The sequence below is a fragment of the Salvelinus namaycush genome, chromosome 7 (assembly GCF_016432855.1).
Source record: "Salvelinus namaycush isolate Seneca chromosome 7, SaNama_1.0, whole genome shotgun sequence".
Lineage (NCBI taxonomy): Eukaryota > Metazoa > Chordata > Actinopteri > Salmoniformes > Salmonidae > Salvelinus > Salvelinus namaycush.
This window is the reverse complement of record NC_052313.1, coordinates 60,133,207-60,154,165: the sequence shown is the minus strand read 5'-3', so window position 1 is coordinate 60,154,165 and position 20,959 is coordinate 60,133,207. Positions and strand designations below refer to the sequence as shown.

Sequence of the window (20,959 nt, the reverse complement as noted above, 5' to 3'; positions counted from 1 at the left end):
GCTTCCGGTTTACAGGCTTTGGCTTCCTCTCTGCCTTCTTCCTGAAAAATGGATGCTCCCGGTGTTTGTCAACTCCGCTGAGGGTGCAGGTACCGAGACTTAAACCCCAAAGGGCAAGCAATACAGAAGCAGAGTGGCTAGTAAAAACTCCTTAGAAGGAACCTAGGAAAACCGTAGAGGGGAACGAGGCTATGAGCAGTGGCCGCTCCTCTTCTGGCTGTACTAGGTGACAAATTACTTGATATATAGTGCCTTCGGAAAGTATTCAGACCCCTTGAATTTGTCCACATTTTGTTATGTTACAGCCTTATTATGAAATAGATTAAATCGTCCCCCCCTCATCAATCTACAGTCATGGCCAAAAGTTTTGAGAATGACACAAATATTAATTTCCACAAAGTTTGCAGCTTCAGTGTCTTTAGATATTTTTGTCAGATGTTACTATGGAATACTGAAGTATAATTACAAGCATTTCATAAGTGTGAAAGGCTTTTATTGACAATTACATGAAGTTGATGCAAAGAGTCAATATTTGCAGTGTTGACCCTTCTTTTTCAAGACCTCTGCAATCCGCCCTGGCATGCTCTCAATTAACTTCTGGGCCACATCCTGACTGATGGCAGCCCATTATTGCATAATCAATGCTTGAAGTTTGTCAGAATTTGTGGGGTTTTGTTTGTCCACCCTCCTCTTGAGTATTGACCACAAGTTCTCAATGGGATTAAGGTCTGGGGAGTTTCCTGGCCATGGACCCAAAATACCGATGTTTTGTTCTCCGAGCCACTTAGTTATCACTTATGCCTTATGGCAAGGTGCTCCATCATTCTGGAAAAGGCATTGTTCATCACCAAACTGTTCCTGGATGGTTGGGAGAAGTTGCTCTCGGAGGATGTGTTGGTACCATTCTTTATTCATGGCTGTGTTCTTAGGCAAAATTGTGAGTGAGCCCAATCCCTTGGCTGAGAAGCAACCCCACACATGAATGGTCTCAGGATGCTTTACTGTTGGCATGACACAGGACTGATGGTAGCGCTCACCTTGTCTTCTCCGGACAAGCTTTTTTCCGGATGCCCCAAACAATCGGAAAGGGGATTCATCAGAGAAAATGACTTCATCCCAGTCCTCAGCAGTCCAATCCCTGTACCTTTTGCAGAATATCAGTCTGTCCCTGATGTTTTTCCTGGAGAAAAGTGGCTTCCTTGCTGCCCTTCCTGCCCACCAGGCTATCCTCCAAAAGTCTTCACCTCACTGTGTGTGCAGATGCACTCACACCTGCCTAATGCCGTTCCTGAGCAAGCTCTGTACTGGTGGTGCCCCGATCCCGCAGCTGAATCAACTTTAGGAGACGGTCCTGGCGCTTGCTGGACTTTCTTGGGCGCTCTGAAACCTTCTTCACAACAATTGAACCGCTCTCCTTGAAGTTCTTGATGATCCGATAAATGGTTGATTTAGGTGCAAACTTACTGGCAGCAATATCCTTGCCTGTGAAGCCCTTTTTGTGCAAAGTAATGATGACGGCACGTGTTTCCTTGCAGGTAACCATGGTTGACAAAGGAAGAACAATGATTCCAAGCACCACCCTCCTTTTGAAGCTTCCAGTCTGTTATTCGAACTCAATCAGCATGACAGAGTGTTCTCCAGCCTTGTCCTCGTCAACACTCACACTTGTGTTAACGAGAGAATCACTGACATGATGTCAGCTTGTCTGTTTGTGGCAGGGCTGAAATGCAGTGGAAATGTTTTTTGGGGATTCAGTTCATTTGCATGGCAAAGAGGGACTTTGCAATTAATTGCAATTCATCTGATCACTCTTCATAACATTCTGGAGTATATGCAAATTGTCATCATACAAACTGAGGGAGCAGACTTGGTGAAAATGTATATTTGTGTAATTCTCAAAACTTCTGGCCACGACTGTACACACAATACCCCACAATGACAAAGCAAAAACAGGGTTTTAGAAATTTTTTAGCGGAAATATCACATTTTCCTACCCTTTACTCAGTACTTTGTTGAAGCACTTTTGGCAGCGATTACAGCATCGAGTTCTCTTGGGTATGACACTACAAGCTTGGCACACATGTATTTGGGGAGTTTTCCCCCCATTCTTCTCTGCAGATCCTCTAAAGCTCTGTCAGGTTGAAAGGGGAGTGTTGCTGCACAGCTATTATCGGCCAGCTCTAGCAAGCGTTTTGGTGGTTCCAAACTTCTTCCATTTAAGAAGGATGGAGGTCACTGTGTTCTTGGAGACCTTCAATGCTGCAAAAAAAATGTGGTACCCTTCCCCAGATCTGTGCCTCCACACAATCCTGTCAATCCCTACGGCTATTTCCTTCAACCTCATGGCTTAGTTTTTGCTCTGACATGCACTGTCAACTGTGGGACCTTATATAGACAGGTGTGTGCCTTTCCAAATCATGTCCAATCAATTGAATTTACCACAGGTGGACTCCAATCAAGTTGTAGAAACATCTCAAGGATGATCAATGGAAACAGTATGCACCAGAGCTCAATTTCGAGTCTCATAGAAAAGGGTCTGAATACTTATGTAAATAAGTTATTTATGTTGAATCTTTTAAATAATTAAACAAAAACTGTTGTCGCTTTGGCATTATGGGGTATTGTGTGTAGATTGCAGAAGGAAAACGTTTATTTAATCAATTTTAGAATAGCGCTGTAACATAACAAAATGTGGGGAAAAATCAAGGGGTCTGAATACTTTCCAAATGCACTGTAGCTAATTTAGAAAAACGGGATTGTCTTTTTCTCCCCTTTTAAACATTACAAATAACAATGGAAATCAACAACTCTGTCTGTTGTCGTATGTTTCTTTCTAGTAAGTATTTCCCATCCTGGAGTCTGAGACCTTGTGGAAATCTGTGGTAGAGAAGAAGAATGTATGACAATTTGGACACTATGTATAGTAGTTATCATCATGCTTTCCATAGTTTAAGCTATGGCTAGCTAGGCCTTGCTAACTAGTTATTGTGTTATCCAGCTAGCTATAAAATTGCATGCTAACACGAAAGATTTGTATAACTAAAACAAGATAGACCATAGCCTGTTTTTCCGATGGGGGACTTTTATTATGAAGGCAAACCGTAAATTATACTATTGTGGATCATCGTTAATGTGGCTAGCTTCACACAAAGGTGAGTCCAGCTAGCTAGCGAGTAGCGACCATAACATAGCTATTTGCCAGTTTATTTTAGGTAATTTAGCTACAGTGGATAGTCAAGGTCAGAAAACTATCTAGCGTGCTAGCTAATCCACACAAAACTCAACATACTACATGGTAAATATATTCTGTACAATGTGCTATGGTAACCTGTTAGCTAGCTAGCTAGCCTAGTTGGTAGGCCTAACATTAACGCTTCGAACACACCGACTGTGTCTTTGCATCACTGCTGCATAACATTTTGCGCAGCTAGGCAACTATACTGATGCAGGTACCTTTTGCAAATGGTCGCATGCCGTTGGACACATGGAGGAGAGAATCATTTTCGCAGTATCCTCAAAACCGTGTCTTTTTGACACAACTGCTGACAGCTACAGGGACATAAACACAAAAAATGCTGCTTGGAGACAAGTGTTCACGATAGTAGGATTGCCAGGTCAGTTTAGTGGTGAGCTTGTGATAGATGTGGCTAGTTAGCGTTAGCTAGCTAGCTAACCTAGCCAATGAGGTGTGTGTGTATGTGAAAGAAATAGTCAAATAAATTATGCTAGTTACTACCCCTGATAACTTTACCAAATAATCATGTTTGAAAGAGTGTGAGTGTGTATGCTAGATAAATAGTAATAGAAATGGTAGATACTACTGTACCCCTGATAATTTGGTCAGATAACCGTGTGTGTGTGTCTATGTGTACAGTAGGTGACATGTCCATGATAGCTATCTAATAACTATAGTTATGCTAGGTAATGGTTTGGCTTATCATGTTCATGTCTATGTAGAAGAAGACTAGGAGGAAGTGGAGAGGACTCAGGGACAGGTCTGGGTCAGCATCTTCAGGCCAGCAGCCTTGGCGCTTCTGCCACATTCTTTCTTTTCTGGATCCATGTATTGTGCCTAGGGCAACGAGTGGCAATTTTACAGCCACACCCTCTACTACGTCATCCACAAGTGTTGTCGCCACCGGTGCATCAAGACCCTCAACGTCACCTACAAGTGCGACCATCACCTCCACCGGTGGAGTGAGACCCTCTACAACATCATCCACGAGTATGACCACCACCGGTGCAGTGAGACCCTCTACAACATCATCCACGAGTATGACCACCACCGGTGCAGTGAGACCCTCTACAACATCATCCACGAGTATGACCACCACCGGTGCAGCCATGGAAGATGATGAAATGGAGGAAGCACCTCTGGATCTAGGACCACCTGAGATTATTATGAACCTCACGGAAGTGACCACTGAGGACCTCGTTGAACAGGATGTGGCCGTGGAGAGAAACAGAGAGAGAAACGAAGAGGAACAATGTCACACCAGGCGTCATCGGAGGTACCAGACCCCAGATCCACTCAACTCATTTCAGCAGAGGCTCCTCCAAGCCGTCGAGAGGGATGCAGCCCAACCTGATGCTCACAGGAAGGAGGATGAAGAGACCCTCTTTGCCATGAGCCTGGTGCCAACCCTGAAGAGGCTGCCTCAGCAAAGACAAGCAGCAGTCAAGGTTAAAATGTATCAGCTGCTTTTCCAAGCCGAGTTCAATGGTACGTTTTTTCTCTCTCCGCATCACAGGTAGTGTCATAAGTGTGCGACAGTGAAGTAAAGTAGGCCGTTTTTACAGTATAGTCATGTAGGTTAATTGGTATTTCAGATCAAAGGATTAATATGAGGCAAATGTATAGCTGTTGTTTCTGGGTTAGAAAATATCCTAAAACAGTTTGCTGTCGAAATATCTGCCTGTCATATTCATCTTTTGATCTGAAATACAAATTCCATGAGTAAACAGCAAGTATTACCAACTTTACCACACTGTTCCTATATTTATGCCACTAACTACACTATACAAGCAGTATTTAGTTAACATAAATCTCACCTTTTATGGTGTCATATTATGTTAAGCTTGTATGTGTTGTTTTTCTCTTCCCTTTCAGAAATGGAGTCAATTTAGCCGACCAGCTCACAGGAAGGACAGGAAGAGGAGAGGAAGGACAGGAAGAGGAAGGACAGGAAAGACAGGAAGAGGAGAGGAAGGACATGAAGAGGAGAGGAAGGACAGGAAGAGGACAGGAAGAGGAAGGACAGGAAGAGGAGAGGAAGGACAGGAAGAGGAAGGACAGGAAAGACAGGAAGAGGAGAGGAAGGACATGAGGAAGGACAGGAAGAGGAGAGGAAGAGGACAGGAAGAGGAAAGACAGGAAGAGGAGAGGAAGGACAGGAAGAGGAAAGACAGGAAGAGGAGAGGAAGGACATGAAGAGGAGAGGAAGGACAGGAAGAGGAGAGGAAGGACAGGAAGAGGACAGGAAGGACAGGAAGAGGACATGAAGGACAGGAAGAGGACAGGAAGAGGAGAGGAAGGACAGGAAGAGGAGAGGAAGGACAGGAAGAGGAGAGGAAGGACAGGAAGAGGAGAGGAAGGACAGGAAGAGGAGAGGAAGGACAGGAAGAGGAAGGACAGGAAAGACAGGAAGAGGAGAGGAAGGACAGGAAGAGGAGAGGAAGGACAGGAAGAGGAGAGGAAGGACAGGAAGAGGAGAGGAAGGACAGGAAAGACAGGAAGAGGAGAGGAAGCACAGGAAGAGGAAGGACAGGAGTCCTTCTTGTCTGGGTGTTGTTTTGGCCTCCCTCATTGTACCTTTCCTTTCACACGTCAGTTCTGTTTAAATTCAGTCAATTCATAAAGTCATTTGTTTATAAAGTCTTAGGATACCATTCATTATTAGTGTTACATAGATTTCTGAATTGAAACTCATACGGAGTTTTCACAGATGCTCTTGGTGTCTTATGAGACTAAAGGTCAATATATTTATTTCATTTAAAACCACTTGAAAACCAGAGTGTTGAAACTTTTTGTGAAGTTATGTTCCATCGACTGGTCCATGACGTCCAGGGGCCATTTGTTTGTTTAGCTGTGTTATGGCTACATATTATTTCCTTTTTTTCAGAGACAGAGACACACACACACCTCTTCATACCTCAGATCTCCAGTGCCCTGCCCTCTCTCTCTTTATGCCCATGTCTGAAGTTCCCCTACTACGTCTAGGCTTTATGAGTAGTCCCTGTATCGGTCTGCAGTTGTGCCAAAAATACATGCTCTTGCTGTTCTTACAGATTACACGCTACACATTTTTATTTTTACACGCACACACCTCTTTCAATAGTTTTATTTTTATTTTTACAACACACATACCTGTCATGTTCTTTCCTGTACTTGAATACTTATTAAATTATGTTTTCATAGTCAGTTGTTTCAGTTGTTTATTAATATCTCATTTAGACTTCATCTGCTTATTTCTTCCCTACACTTTTGCTGATCTAAGACAAGATGAAAGTAAAAACACATTCTCTTCCTAATTAGTTTATTTTCCACCTGTATTTTGTCAGGCCAGTGAACATGGTGGTAAACTGTACTATTTGTATGGACCCTAGGTTACCCTTTCCCTTTGTTATCATACTAACTGTATGTCGTGTAACCTTAATTAGTGCTCCCGCTCACCTGATGTACCATGCCAGGTGTGTATAATACTGACGTTAATGGGAGAGGGAAGGGGTTATTAAGGTGTGGTCTTTACTCCCAAATTTCACTTAAATATAGCTTCCAAATGAAGAGAGACAATGATACATAAAGTAATCTGGGGAAAAAATGCAATTTTATGGACAACGGTGGATGGTTCTTAAAATAACCTTTGTGTTATGGGGCTCTTAAAAGAGCCGTTTCACTCCACGGCAGTATATACCTGCTGGCGATGAGAAGTAGGTGGTCAGCTTCTCCCTCACCTGGAGTGCCTGTCTGGGGGCGTTGTTGGCACCTGCCCTGGTGACAACAGGAAGGTGACCATTTGGCGTGCCCATCTCCATCCGGAGCGGCTCCTGGAATGACCTCCGCAGGTAGTTGTGGAGAACACGGGGCCTTCACGCAGGCATCGACATTTGAGGGGCTGAGACCAAGCACTCTCCGATACATTCTCCATCGGGCTGCCAAAATCCCAAAGGCACATTCAACAACTAACATTCAACAATTAAGGACTTAATGATGAAATGCCTATGTATGTTATGCTGTGAATTGGAACATGAAATATGTGTCTCTTGTAGATTATTCTGACGTTTTTCATATGATGTACCCAATGACTAATGAAAACTTGCTGTGTCCTCATTGAGATTATACAGAAGTGTTCAATGCGCCTTATTTTTACACTTTTGTAAAAAATCTACATTCATATTTTTCTACTTTCTGTCAAGTCTACGCATACAATTTGAGAACGCACTGCAACTGCCTCTGCAACGCTGCAAGGCAAATGCAGCGTTCCATTGGAAATGAATGTACTTCTAATGTGTCGAAACGCAAAACACAGTCGGTGTGTTCGAAGCGTTACGCCAGCTAACGTTTGCTACCTTGTTAGTTACGTTTGCTACAGTTATGGCTCTTCAGTTAGCTAGCTAGCCAACAATTTGCTAGGTAGCTGCCAAATGCTAGCTAGCTAGTTATCTAACGTCCTATGCTAAATCGTCCAGCAGGATTCATGTATTCCCAAAAGGAAACGAAACAAATTGCATGGAAAACGCACCTTTCTCTCTCCTGTCTTGACGTTTTAATCTTGTCTATAACACTTTTTTTCTTTCGCGGCAATCTATCATGTCCAGATTTTGTACGCTGACCTTCTCGACCCCTGTTCTAAAGACAATCATGTACGTTTTACTCAATACATTTTCCCTGACACCTTACTTAATACATTTTCCCTGACACCCAAAAGTACTCATTACAGTTCGAATGCTTAGCAGGACAGGAAAATGGTCCAATTCACAGTTACCAAGAGAACAACCCGGGTCATCCCTACCTCCTCGGACCTGGTGGACTTACTAAACATAAATGCTTTGTTTGTAAATTATGTCTGAATGTTGGAGTGTGTCCATTGGCTATGCATAATATATTTTTTAATTGTGCCGTCTGGTTTGCTTAATATAAGGAATCTGAGATGATTAATGCATTGACTTTTGCAACTTAAGTATATTTAAAACCAAATACGTTTAGACTTTTACTCAAGGAGCATTTTACTGGGTGGCTTCCTATTAAGGTATATTTACTTTTACTCAAGTATGACAACTGGGTACTTTTTCCTTCACTGGCTATTGGTTCACTGTAATTACAAGTAAGTACCCCTCAAGATAGACTTCATTATAACTGGCCAAATCCTGTGTAACACCTAGTAATTACATTGTACTTGTGCAGATATTAAATATACTCTGTGGTGTACTAGTGTATTTGTTATGTCACTTCCACAAGCTGTAAATGGAGGGCCAGGTTGTCAGGGTGGGTAATGTACTGTATAGGTACACATGAATTACTCCTAAAGATACACTTCACTTTAACTAGCTAAATCCTGTGTAAGAAGTAGAAATTACATTGTATTTAGCCAAACATTACATGTGCTTTGAACGTTTCTTATTCCTCATCTGGGATGAGACTTGTATTATATTTGTTTTCGTAAACTTAACCAAGTTAACCCAGATCGGACGCTTTATTTTGGGGGCTAGTGCTAGCAACAGCGTTGACTGTAGATGTATTTTGAACAGTGCACATTAATGTTTAAGTAATTACATTTTTTAATTTACCAGGGAAGTTGACAGAACACATGCTCATTTACAGCAACAACCTGGGGAATAGTTACAGGGAAGAGGAGGGGGGGATGAATGAGCCTGGAAGCTGGGGATGATTAGATGGCCATGATGGTATGAGGGTCAGAATGAGAACTTAGCCAGGACTCCGGGGTTAACACACCTGCTCTTACGATAAGTAAGAGAAAGGTAACACAATCTTCCTCTTTGGTTCCATTCCCTAATAGTAAGTGGGTCATTGTTGATTTGTGGTGGTAATGCTGTCCCTGGACTTTGGTACCATATAAAACACTTTAAAAATGACAATACTTTTCCCCATTTTATTTAACTGTTATTTAATAAGAAACCTATGTAAGTCCTTTATACTGCAAAACATCTATTTGTGTGCATTGTAGAAATTACTGGTGGCTAGGAAATTGGCTTGTCCCCATGGTGATGTGTAAAGGTGTAGTGACATGTTTTGAGTAGATAATAGACATGTAAATGATTTACAATTCCATGAATTAAACAAAAACATTGTATTTTCTGTATAGATAACCCAAAAAACAAAGGTTGACCAGCACAAATTCATGTACAATGTTTATTTTTCATTAGCAGATCAATTAAGTTCATTACAGTTATCCAAATACATGAATCAATGACTAAAATAATGAATCTAGTTTTAAAAGACAATTTAATAAACACATGTAGTCTTTCATAGCCTGCATATCATTAAACAAAAGTCATTATGTAGTAAAAAAGAATCCACCCAAAGTAATGGTGAAAACTGATCATCACATCATCTCTATCTGATACATGTTGTATCTACTAACTCATTCCCACAGAAAACTGATCATCACAAACTGATACATGTTGTGTCTACTAACTCATTCCCACAGAAAACTGATCATCACATCATCTCTATCTGATAGAGTTGAAGTCGAAAGTTTACATACGCCTTAGCCAAATACATTTAAACTCAGTTTTTCACAATTCCTGACATTTAATCCCAGTAAAAATTCCCTGTTTTAGGTCAGTTAGGATCACCACTTTATTTTAAGAATGTGAAATGTCAGAATAATAGTTGAGAGAATTATTTATTTCAGCTTTTATTTCGTTCATCACATTCCCAGTGGGTCAGAAGTTTACATGCACTCAATTAGTATTTGGTAGCATTGCCTTTAAATTGTTTAACTTGGGTCAAATGTTTCGGGCAGCCTTCCGCAAGCTTCCCACAATAAGTTGGGTGAATTTTGGCCCATTCCTCCTGACAGAGCTGGTGTAACTGAGTCAGGTTTGTAGGCCTCCTTGCTAGCACACGCTTTTTCAGTTCTGCCCACAAATTTTCTATAGGATTGAGGTCAGGGCTTTGTGATGGCCACTCCAATACCTTGATTTTGTTGTCCTTAAGCCATTTTGCCACAACTTTGGAAGTATGCTTGGGGTCATTGTCTATTTGGAAGACCCATTTGCGACCACGCTTTAACTTCCTGACTGATGTCTTGAGATGTTGCTTCAATATATCCACATAATTTTCCTGCCTCATGATGCCATCTATTTTGTGAAGTGCACCAGTCCCTCCTGTAGCAAAGCACCCCCACAACATGATGCTGCCACCCCTGTGCTTCACGGTTGGGATGGTGTTCCTTGGCTTGCAAGCCTCCCCCTTTTTCCTCCAAACATAACAATTCTCATTATGGCCAAACAGTTCATCAGACCAGTGGACATTTCTCCAAAAAGTACGATCTTTGTCCCCAAGTGCAGTTGCAAACCATAGTCTGGTTTTTTTATGGCGGTTTTGGAGCAGTGGCTTCTTTCTGAGTGGCCTTTCAGGTTATGTCGATATAGGACTCGTTTTACTGTGGATATAGATACTTTTGTATCTGTTTCCTCCAGCATCTTCACAAGGTCCTTTTCTGTTGTTCTGGGATTGATTTGCACTTTTCGCACCAAAGTACGTTCATCTCTAGGAGACAGAACGCGTCTCCTTCCTGAGCGATATGACGGCTGCGTGGTCCCATGGTGTTTGTACTTGCGTACTATTGTTTGTAGAGATGAACGTGGTTCCTTCAGGCGTTTGGAAATTGCTCCCAAGGATGAACCAGACTTGTGTAGGTCTACAATTTATTTTCTGAGGTCTTGGCTGATATCTTTAGATTTTCCCATGATGTCAAGCAAAGAGGCACTGAGTTTGAAGGTAGACCTTGAAATACATCCACAGGTAGCACTCCAATTGACTCAAATTATGTCAATTAGCCTATCAGAAGCTTCTAAAGCCATGACATAATTTTTTTAATTTTCCAAGCTGTTTAAAGGCACAGTCAACTTAAGTGTATGTAAACTTCTGACCCACTGGAATTGTGATACAGTGAATTATAAGTGAAATAATCTGTCTGTAAACAATTGTTGGAAAAATGACTTGTGGCATGCACAAAGTAGATGTCCTAACCGACATGCCAAAACTATAGTTTGTTAACAAGAAATTTGTGGAGTGGTTGAAAATGAGTTTTAATGACTCCAACCTGAGTGTATGTAAACTTCCAACTTCAACTGTATCTACTAACTCATTCCCACAGAGAACTGCAGAGGACAACTTGGTGTCAGAGCAAAACGTACTATATGTATATAAAAAAAACACAATTTAGTATGTTATGTTACATTACATTACATTGGCCTATAACTGTAATACGATTTGTAGGATGTATAGTATGTTACGAATTACATTTCGTACAATATGTTACGAATCTGCTATACGTATGATATTTTTACGAATTCCAATTTGTTGTTTGCTAACATTAACATGCTAAGCACACTATATACACAAAAGTATGAGGACACCCCTTCAAATTGTGGATTTGGCTATTTCAGCCATACCCTTTGCTGACAGGAGTATAAAATCGAGCACACAGCCATGCATTCTCCATAGACAAACATTGACAGTAGAATGGCCTTACTGAAGAGCTTAGTGACTTTCAATGTGGCACCGCCAGTTCATCAAATGTCTGCCTGCTTGAGGACTGCCGAGTGCTGAAGCATGTAAAAATTGTCTGTCCTCAGTTGCAACACTCATTATCAAGTTCCAAACTGCTTCTGGAAGCAATGTCCACAAGAACTGTTCGTTGGGAGCATCATAAAATGTTTTTTCATGGCCGAGCAGCAGCACACATGCCTAAGATCACCATGTGCAATGCCAAGCGTTGGCTGGAGTGGTGTAAAGCTCACTGCCATTGGACTGACGCAGTGGAAACATGTTCTCTGGAGTGATGAATCATGCTTCATCATATAGCAGTCCGACGGACGAATCTGGGTTTGGTGGATGACAGGAGAACACTACCTGCCTCACTGCATAGTGCCAACTGTAAAGTTTGGTGGAGGACGACTAATGGTCTGGGGCTGTTTTTTTTTTTCTTCTTTTTTTTGGTTTGTCGAGATCAGTGTGGAAGAACTTGATTGGCCTGCACAGAGCCCTGACCTTAACCCCATCGAACACCTTTGGGATGAATTGAACGTTGACTGCGAGCCAGACCTAATCGCCCAACATCAGTGCCCGACCTCACTAATGCTCGTGGCTGAATGGAAAAAGTCCCCACAGCAATGTTCCAACATCTAGTGGAAAGCCTTCCCAGAAGAGTGGAGGCCGTTATTGCAGCAAAAGGGGGACCCACATACACTACTGTTCAAAAGTTTGGGGTCACTTAGAAATGTCCTTGTCTTTGTTGACGTTGAGACTGGTGTTTTACGGGTTTGATGTTTTTTTTATGTTATTTTAATAGACAAAAAATATATATATTTCAGTGAAGAGGTGACTCCGGGATGCTGCCCATCTAGGCAGAGTTCCTCTGTCCAGTGTCTGTGTTCTTTTGCCCATCTTAATCTTTTATTTTATTGGCCAGCCTGAGAGATGTATTTTTCTTTGCAACTCTGCCTAGAAGGCCAGGATCCCGGAGTCGCCTCTTTACTGTTGACGTTGAGACTGGTGTTTTGCGGGTACTATTTAATGAAGCTGCCAGTTGAGAACTTGTGAGGCGTCCGTTTCTCAAACTAGACACTAATGTACTTGTCATCTTACTCAGTTGCGCACCAGGGCCTCCCACTCCTTTCTATTCCGGTTAGGTCCAGTTTGTGCTGTTCTGTGAAGGGAGTAGTACACAGCGTTGTATGAGATTTTCCGTTTCTTGGCAATTTCTTGCATGGAATAGCCTTAATTTCTCAGAACAAGAATAGACTGACGAGTTTCAAAAGAAATTTATTGTTTCTGGCCATTTTGAGCCTGTAATCAAACCCACAAATGCTGATGCTCCAGATACTCAACTAGTCCAAAAAAGGCCAGTTTTATTGCTTCTTTAATCAGAACAACCGTTTTTTAGCTGTGCTAACATAATTGCAAAAGGGTTTTCTATGATCATTTAGCCTTTTAAAATGATAAACTTGAATTCGCTAACACAACGTGCCATTGGAACACAGGAGTGATGGTTGCTGATAATAGGCCTCTGTACGCCTATGTAGATTATCCATTAAAAAATCTGCCGTTTCAAGCTACAATAGTAATTTACAACATTAACAATGTCTACACTGTATTTCTGATCAATTTGATGTTATATAAAACGGACCAAAAAATTGCTTTTCTTTCAAAAACAAGGACATTTCTAAGTGACCCCAAACTTTTGAACGGTAGTGTACTTTTGGTCATGTAGTGTAGTTGCAAAGTTGCTTATTAGCTAAAATGCTAAAGTTGTCCGTGATGAGATTTGAACACGCAACCGTTGGGTTGCTAGACTTTCATGTTATATGCTGACTCATCCATCCATCCACCCGACCAACCACCATCCTATTGTTTTTACCTTAAAAGGACATTTTAAAATGTTTCAACTTCATATTCATCATCTCCAGCACCACCCCAACATCAACACGTGAAAATGGTGCGTTTCTATGTTTTGTAGTAAAAAAAGATGGAAAAAGATGATTTCCAATGTCATAATTCTATAACGCTCCATTTCCTCTGCACAGTTCTCTCACAGTGAGAAACAATAGGATTACAATAGAGTGTTCTACGCTTTCTTCATTTGATCCAATTCACTGTTACCACTTATTTTATGAGATGAGGATTAATTGATGGAGTGACTTTAATCTTAGCTGGTCTGAGAGAAGTGATGAGACTTTTCTCATTTAAGTATACATTGATGTGTTTTTAAGGTAGCCAATCGGGAGAAACTCTTCCCACAGTCAGAGCAGTAGTAAGGCTTCTCTCCTGTGTGTGTTCTCTGATGAGATTTTAACTCACTTGATGTTGTGAAGCATTTTCCACAGTCAGAACAGGAGTAGGGCTTCTCTCCTTTATGCATACGTTGGTGTGTTTTGAAGTTGCCCTGTTGGGAGAAACTCTTCCCACAGACAGAGCAGGAGTAAGGCTTCTCTCCTGTGTGTATTCGCTGGTGACATTTTAATATATCCAAATGGGTGAAACTCTTCCCACAGTCAGAGCAGGAGTAAGGCTTCTCTCCTGTGTGTATTCGCTGGTGACATTTTAAGTTGCTCTGTTGAGAGAAACTCTTCCCACAGTCAGAGCAGCAGTAAGGCTTCTCTCCTGTGTGTGTTCTCTGATGAACTCTTAACTCAGCTGATGTTATGAAGCATTTTCCGCAGTCAGAGCATAAGTAATGCTTCTCTCCTGTATGTATATGTTGGTGGGTTTGTAAGTGGCTCTGTTGAGAGAAACTCGCCCCACAGTCAGAGCAGAAGTAAGGCTTCTCCCCGGCGTGTATTTTTAGGTGTGTTTTTAAGTTGCTTGATATGGAGAAACTCTTCCCACAGTCAGAGCACGAGTAGGGCTTCTCTCCTGTGTGTACACGTTGGTGTGTTTTTAAGCTGCTCTGTTGAGAGAAACTCTCCCTACAGATAGAGCAGGAGTAAGGTTTTTCTCCAGTGTGGACTCGCAGATGAACTGTCAGAGCCTGTGATGTTGTGAAACTCTTCCCACAGTCAGTGCAGGAATACAGATTCTCTCCTGTGTGTATTTTTTAAGTGTATTTCTAGTTTTGATAGAATTGGGAAAATCTCCTCACAATGTGGGCAGTGGTGAGACCTCTTATCTCTGTGATCTTCCTGCTGTTGCTCTCCAGATATAGAGAATGTCTCAACATGGTCTCCTGTGTGAACAACATCAGAAGAACCAGTCAGTTGGGGTGATATACATATAACTTCATATCAGTAGGCTGTACAATACAGGGAATAAAGCTATTAGGGCTGTCCCGACAAAAACAAATATTCCTGGTCGACCGAGATTCTTGTTTTCATTTGACCAAATGTTTTAATTTAAAACGTGTATTTTTCCATACATATGTGTTGAAATAAAATCAACTATATGGAGGCTACTGAGCTTGTCTGATGCTTTAAGCACTGCGATTGAAAATGAAGACACAAATTACTCAAGAGGCAGCCAGAGATCAATATAGCCTAACCAGAAGTTTTAAAAAATCTGTTCCCGACTCTCCTCCTCCCGCTGCTGCTGGCCTTCCGTTATGCTCCTGACGTTGCCGGCCGGCAACCTTTTTCCATTTTGAGTGCCAATGTATAGTACCATTTCTACTGATCTGCGTGCTAGTTATGATTTTCATATGCACAGTTTCATTTAATTTATAATAAAGTCTTCATATCTCAAATCAATGTCATGTGGTTCATCAAAATTCTATCAAAATGATACAAATCTAAAAGTAACTTCAATTGCCAATATGTAAAAATAGCCTACATAAAGGCAACAAATAAAAACATTGCAGCGTGCAGGTAGAAAATATCCGGATGAAAATAGATATTCTATAAACCAGTGAGCTGAGGTAAGGCAGAGCTTTACCTAGCATAGACTTATAGATGACCTGGAGCCAGTGAGTCTGGCGACGATATGTAGCGAGCGCCAGCCGACTAGAGCATACAGGTCGCAGTGGTGGGTGGTATAAGGGGCTTTGTTAACAAAGCGGATGGCACTGTGATAGACTGCATCCAGTTTGCTGAGTAGAGTATTGGAAGCTATTTTGTAGATGACATCGCCGAAGTCGAGGATCGGTAGGATAGTCAGTTTTACTAGGGTAAGTTTGGCGGCGTGAGTGAAGGAGGCTTTGTTGCGAAATTGAAAGCCGATTCTAGATTTGATTTTTGATTGGAGATGTTTAATGTGAGTCTGGAAGGAGAGTACAGTCTAGCCAGACACCTAGGTATTTGTAGTTGTCCACATATTTTAGGTCAGAACCATCCAGAGTAGTGATGCTAGTCAGGCGGGCGAGTGCGGGCAGCGAACGGTTGAAAAAACATGCATTTGGTTTTACTAACGTTTAAGAGCAGTTGGAGGCCACGGAAGGAGTGTTGTATGGCATTGAAGCTCGTTTGGAGGTTAGTTAACACAGTGTCCAAAGAAGGGCCAGATGTATACAGAATGGTGTCGTCTGCGTAGAGGTGACGACGGGAATCACCCGTAGCAAGAGCGACATCGTTGATTTATACAGAGAAAAGAGTCGGCCCGAGAATTGAACACTGTGGTACCCCCATAGAGACTGCCTTGGCCAGGTCGATGAAGACGGCTGCACAGTACTGTCTTTTATCGATGGCGGTTATGATATCGTTTAGTACCTTGAGCGTGGCTGAGGTGCACCCATGACCAGCTCGGAAACCGGATTGCACAGAGGAGAAGGTACGGTGGGATTCGAAATGGTCAGTGATCTGTTAATTAACTTGGCTTTCAAAGACTTTAGAAAGGCAGGGCAGGATGGATATAGGTCTATAACAGTTTGGGTCTAGAGTGTCACCCCCTTTGAAGAGGGGGATGACCGCGGCAGCTTTTCAATCTTTAGGGATCTCGGACGATACGAGAGGTTGAACAGACTGGTAATAGGGGTCGCAACAATGGCGGCGGCTAGTTTTAGAAAGAGAGGGTCCAGATTGTCTAGCCCATCTGATTTGTACGGGTCCAGGTTTTGCAGCTCTTTCAGAACATCTGCTATCTGGATTTGGGTGAAAGGAGAAGCTGGGGAGGCTAGGGCAAGTAGCTGCAGGGGGTGCGGACCTGTTGGCCGGGGTTGGGGTAGCCAGGAGGAAAAGCATGGTCAGCCGTAGAGAAATGCTTATTGAAATATTTGATTATCATGGATTTATCGGTGGTGACCGTGTTATCTAGCCTCAGTGCAGTGGGCAGCTGGGAGGTGGTGTTCTTGTTCTCCATGGACTTTACAGTGTCCCAGAACTTTTTGGAGTTAGAGCTACAGGATGCAAATTTCTGTTTGAAAAAGCTAGCCTTTGCTTTCCTGACTGACTGTCTGTATTGCTTCCTGACTTCCTTGAACAGTTGTATATCACGGGGACTATTTCGATGCTATTGCAGTCCACCACAGGATGTTTTTGTGCTGTCAAGGGCAGTCAGGTCTGGGAGTGAACCAAGGGCTATATCTGTTCTTAGTTCTACATTTTTTGAAAGGGGGCAATGCTTATTTAAGATGGTGAGGAAATAACTTTTAAAGAACGACCAGGCATCCTCACAGGATGAGGTCAATATCCTTCCAGGATACCCGGGCCAGGTCGATTAGAAAGGCCTGCTCGCAATAGTGTTTTACGGAGCGTTTGACAGTGATGAGGGGTGGTCCTTTGACCGCGGACCCATAGCGGATGTGTAATCAGGCCACGTAGCCTATAGGCCTACTTCTATGTGTAATCAGGGCCAGGTAGCCTATAGGCCTACTTCTATGTGTAATCAGGCCAGGTAGCCTATAGGCCTACTTCTATGTGTAATCAGGGCCAGGTAGCCTATAGGCCTACTTCTATGTGTAATCAGGGCCAGGTAGCCTATAGGCCTACTTCTATGTGTAATCAGGCCAACGTAGCCTATAGGCCTACTTCTATGCATAATCAGGTGCGTGTCCTTACTCAACATTGACAGGAGCACTCTCAACAAAAGACAAATAATAAATTGTAAACTCGTAAATGGAAGGAAATAAACCAAAACTTTTTTCTCACAAGCATAGCCAAGGTTGTAGGCTCTGCAAACAATGTGCCCACTCCTACAATGACAATGGTAAGACTGTAATAATATATTTTATGCTTTACCGTAACCAAACAAACATTGTAGATTAGAAATGATGGCAATTAAAAGGTAGGCATAATGTACTATTGGTGAGCCATGCCCTCCGCAATGGACTAGTCCACTCAGCCCTCCGCAATGGACTAGTCCACTCAGCCCTCCGCAATGGACTAGTCCACTCAGCCCTCCGCAATGGACTAGTCCACTCAGCCCTCCGCAATGGACTAGTCCACTCAGCCCTCCGCAATGGACTAGTCCACTCAGCCCTCCGCAATGGACTAGTCCAACTCAGACAGACGTGAATCAGACAAATGTTATTTTTTATATATATAGTATCAATCAAAAGTTTGGACACACCTACTCATTCAAGGGTTTGCTTTATTTTTACTATTTTCTACATTGTATAATAATAGTGAAGACATCAAAAGTATGAAATAACACATATGGAATCATGTATTAACCAAATAAAGTGAAATCAAAATATATTTTATATTTGAGATTCTTCAAAGTAGCCACCTTTTGCCTTGATGATAGCTTTGCAGTGTCTTGGTATACTCTCAACCAGCTTCATGAGGAAGTTACCTGGAATGCATTTCACTTAACATGTGTACCTATCTTCCAGCTTCACCTCAGATGGCAGACCAAATAAATGCTTCACAGAGTTCAACAGACACATCACATCTCAACATCAACTTTCTGAGGAGACTGCGTTAATCAGGCCTTCATGGTTGAATTGCTGCAAAGAAACAACTACTAAAGGACACCAATAAGAAGAAGAGACTTGCTTGGGCCAAGAAACATGAGCAATGGAAATTAGACCGGTGGAAATCTGTCCTTTGGTCTGATGAGTCCAAATTTGAGATTTTTGGTTCTAACCTCTGTCTTTGTGAGACACAGACTAGGTGAACGGATGATCTCCACATGTGTGGTTCCCACCGAGAAGCATGGAGGAGGAGCTGTGATGGTGCTTTGCTGGTGACACTGTCATTGATTTATTTCGAATTTAAGTCAAAATTAACCTGCATGGCTACCACAGCGATACGCCATCCCATCTGGTTTGCGCTAAGTGGGATTATCATTTGTTTTCAACAGGCAAATGACCCAAAACACATTTCCAGGAGTGATGGAGTGCTGCATCAAGATGACCTGACCTCCACAATCTCCCGACTTTTACCCAACCCAATGGTTTGGGATGAGTTTGACCGCAGAGTGAAGGAAAAAGCCATCCAAGAAGTGCTCAAGCATATGTGGGAACTCCAAGAAAGTTGAAAAAGCATGTTGAAGCTGGTTGAGAGAATGCATGAATGTGCAAAGCAACGGGTGGCTACATGAAAGAATATAAAATCTAAAATATATTTGATTTGTGTGCCCAAACTTTGACTGGTACTGTATATAAGCAATTTATATATTTGCCACTGCTCGATTTAAAAAAAGCTTAGTAGACCAATAGGCTATCTATCGACCAAACAATCGACCAGTCGACTAAATGGGGTTGGCCCTAAAGCGTTCACAGTTGAGGGCAAAAAGGGGTGAATATTATGAGTCATATAATCCTCCACTCACTATCACAAGGGTTAGTAACTACACAGACTCATTTCATATCATCCTTCATTCACTATCACAAGGGTTAGTAACTACACAGACTCAATTCATATCATCCTCCACTCACTATCACAAGGGTTAGAAACTAAACAGGCTCATTTCATAGAACTTGTTCAAGGATGTGTGATGTCAGATTTACAGAATTACACCTGTCAATAACTTATGGAGGTCTAACTTATGAAGATAACTTATAGACAGAACCTGCTCTTACCATCATAAACAGATGTCCCAATCTTCTCCTCCTCTTCTTCATCTTTAATGTTGACATTCAGCTCCAGTGTTTGACTGCAGTCTTCCAGCTTCACTGATGCCATCTCTGGATCCTGCAGTGTAAACTGGGCTGTACTGTCACAATCAGGACCCAGTGACTGTAGATTGGGTTTAATCCTCACTTTTGATGTTACCGTCCTCAGACATAATCGGAGTTGGCCTGTAGTAATGAAGAGAAAATGGACCCCAAAAGTTATTGTCTTGACAGTTCTGGTACTTTCTTTGTTCTCTAAAAAGTATATTAGATCAGGTAGCTAAACATTGAAAACACAAGGTTTGCAGTATGTTTTAGGCAGCACTATGTACTATTTTCCTGAATAACCTTTTCTTCACTGTATTATTTAACTCCAATTGTATTTCCCGTTCACACCATTGAAACATTTATAGATAAAGATGGAAACAACTGAATGTGTCTGAATATTATTAAACATGTAGAAAACTGATAATCATTACGTTCTGCTTCAAAACAGTAATGCAACCTTGAAATTGTCTCTCTCTCATGCACCTGCACTGCCTGAATGGAAGTACGTTGACACCACAGAGTTAGCGCCACCTGCAGTGCTGGAGTCCTGAACCAATAAGTGTATTCAGTTATTGGCCAATAGATGGCGGTGTTAAATATTTACAAACCATAGCACACAATTTGAAGAAGACAGGGCACTAATAATTGGCTGATTACTCCTAACCCATAAGAATCCCCACCCATTTGACTACTTTAAAATGGTGGAAACCCTCAATGACAATGTGCATGGTAAAACGGGTTACATAGAGGTTGTGTCTTCTATCCATTTCTATGCTTGACGCAGACACAGGCCGGTCCTGGCTGAAATACCACCCTCCTCCTATGAACTACAATAGTCCCAGTAAGCAAAAAAAACGTCTAAAATACTTATTTTTCCAAACGTTGAAGTTAGATTCATTTTAGGTTATGAATGAAAGTTGAAAAGTCATAACTGCACATTTAAAATAAGTATTTTCTGGACGTTGAAAACAGTTAATTGAAGTTGAAAAGACATCTTGAGTACACAACATTAGAGTAAAGTAGGGTCCAACACAGTACATTATACTCTACTATACTCAGGGCTGGGCAATATATATAATTAATTCAAATGTATGTTTTTGAGCTAAATTCCAAATGCCTGTATTTACTTTCATTTTTATGAGTGTTTATGTCCGCTTGTTGTCATGTTGTATTTTTGGTCTCGTCTCCTTCACTCCTCTGTGCCGTGTGCACCTTCCCATTTACACCAGAGATCTGAA

General features: G+C 41.8%; 1 protein-coding gene and 1 pseudogene across 2 annotated transcripts; one reads left to right on the top strand and one right to left on the bottom strand.

Annotated features, from left to right (window-relative positions):
- Nucleotides 1-3,175: 3,175 nt before the first annotated feature.
- Nucleotides 3,176-5,207, top strand: LOC120051560 (cell wall integrity and stress response component 2-like). Of its 2 annotated transcripts, XM_038998501.1 has the most exons (3): nt 3,176-3,295; nt 3,958-4,723; nt 5,111-5,207. In XM_038998501.1, the coding sequence occupies exons 1-3, from the start codon at nt 3,293-3,295 to the stop codon at nt 5,125-5,127; spliced, it is 786 nt and encodes a 261-aa protein (XP_038854429.1). In that variant the 5' UTR covers nt 3,176-3,292; the 3' UTR covers nt 5,128-5,207. The 2 variants fall into 2 exon arrangements, with proteins under 2 accessions (XP_038854429.1, XP_038854430.1); XM_038998502.1 differs by lacking the exon at nt 3,176-3,295 and having other exon boundaries at nt 3,787-4,723.
- An 8,232-nt stretch (nt 5,208-13,439) lies between these two features.
- Nucleotides 13,440-16,247, bottom strand: LOC120050890 (annotated as a pseudogene).
- Nucleotides 16,248-20,959: the final 4,712 nt, after the last annotated feature.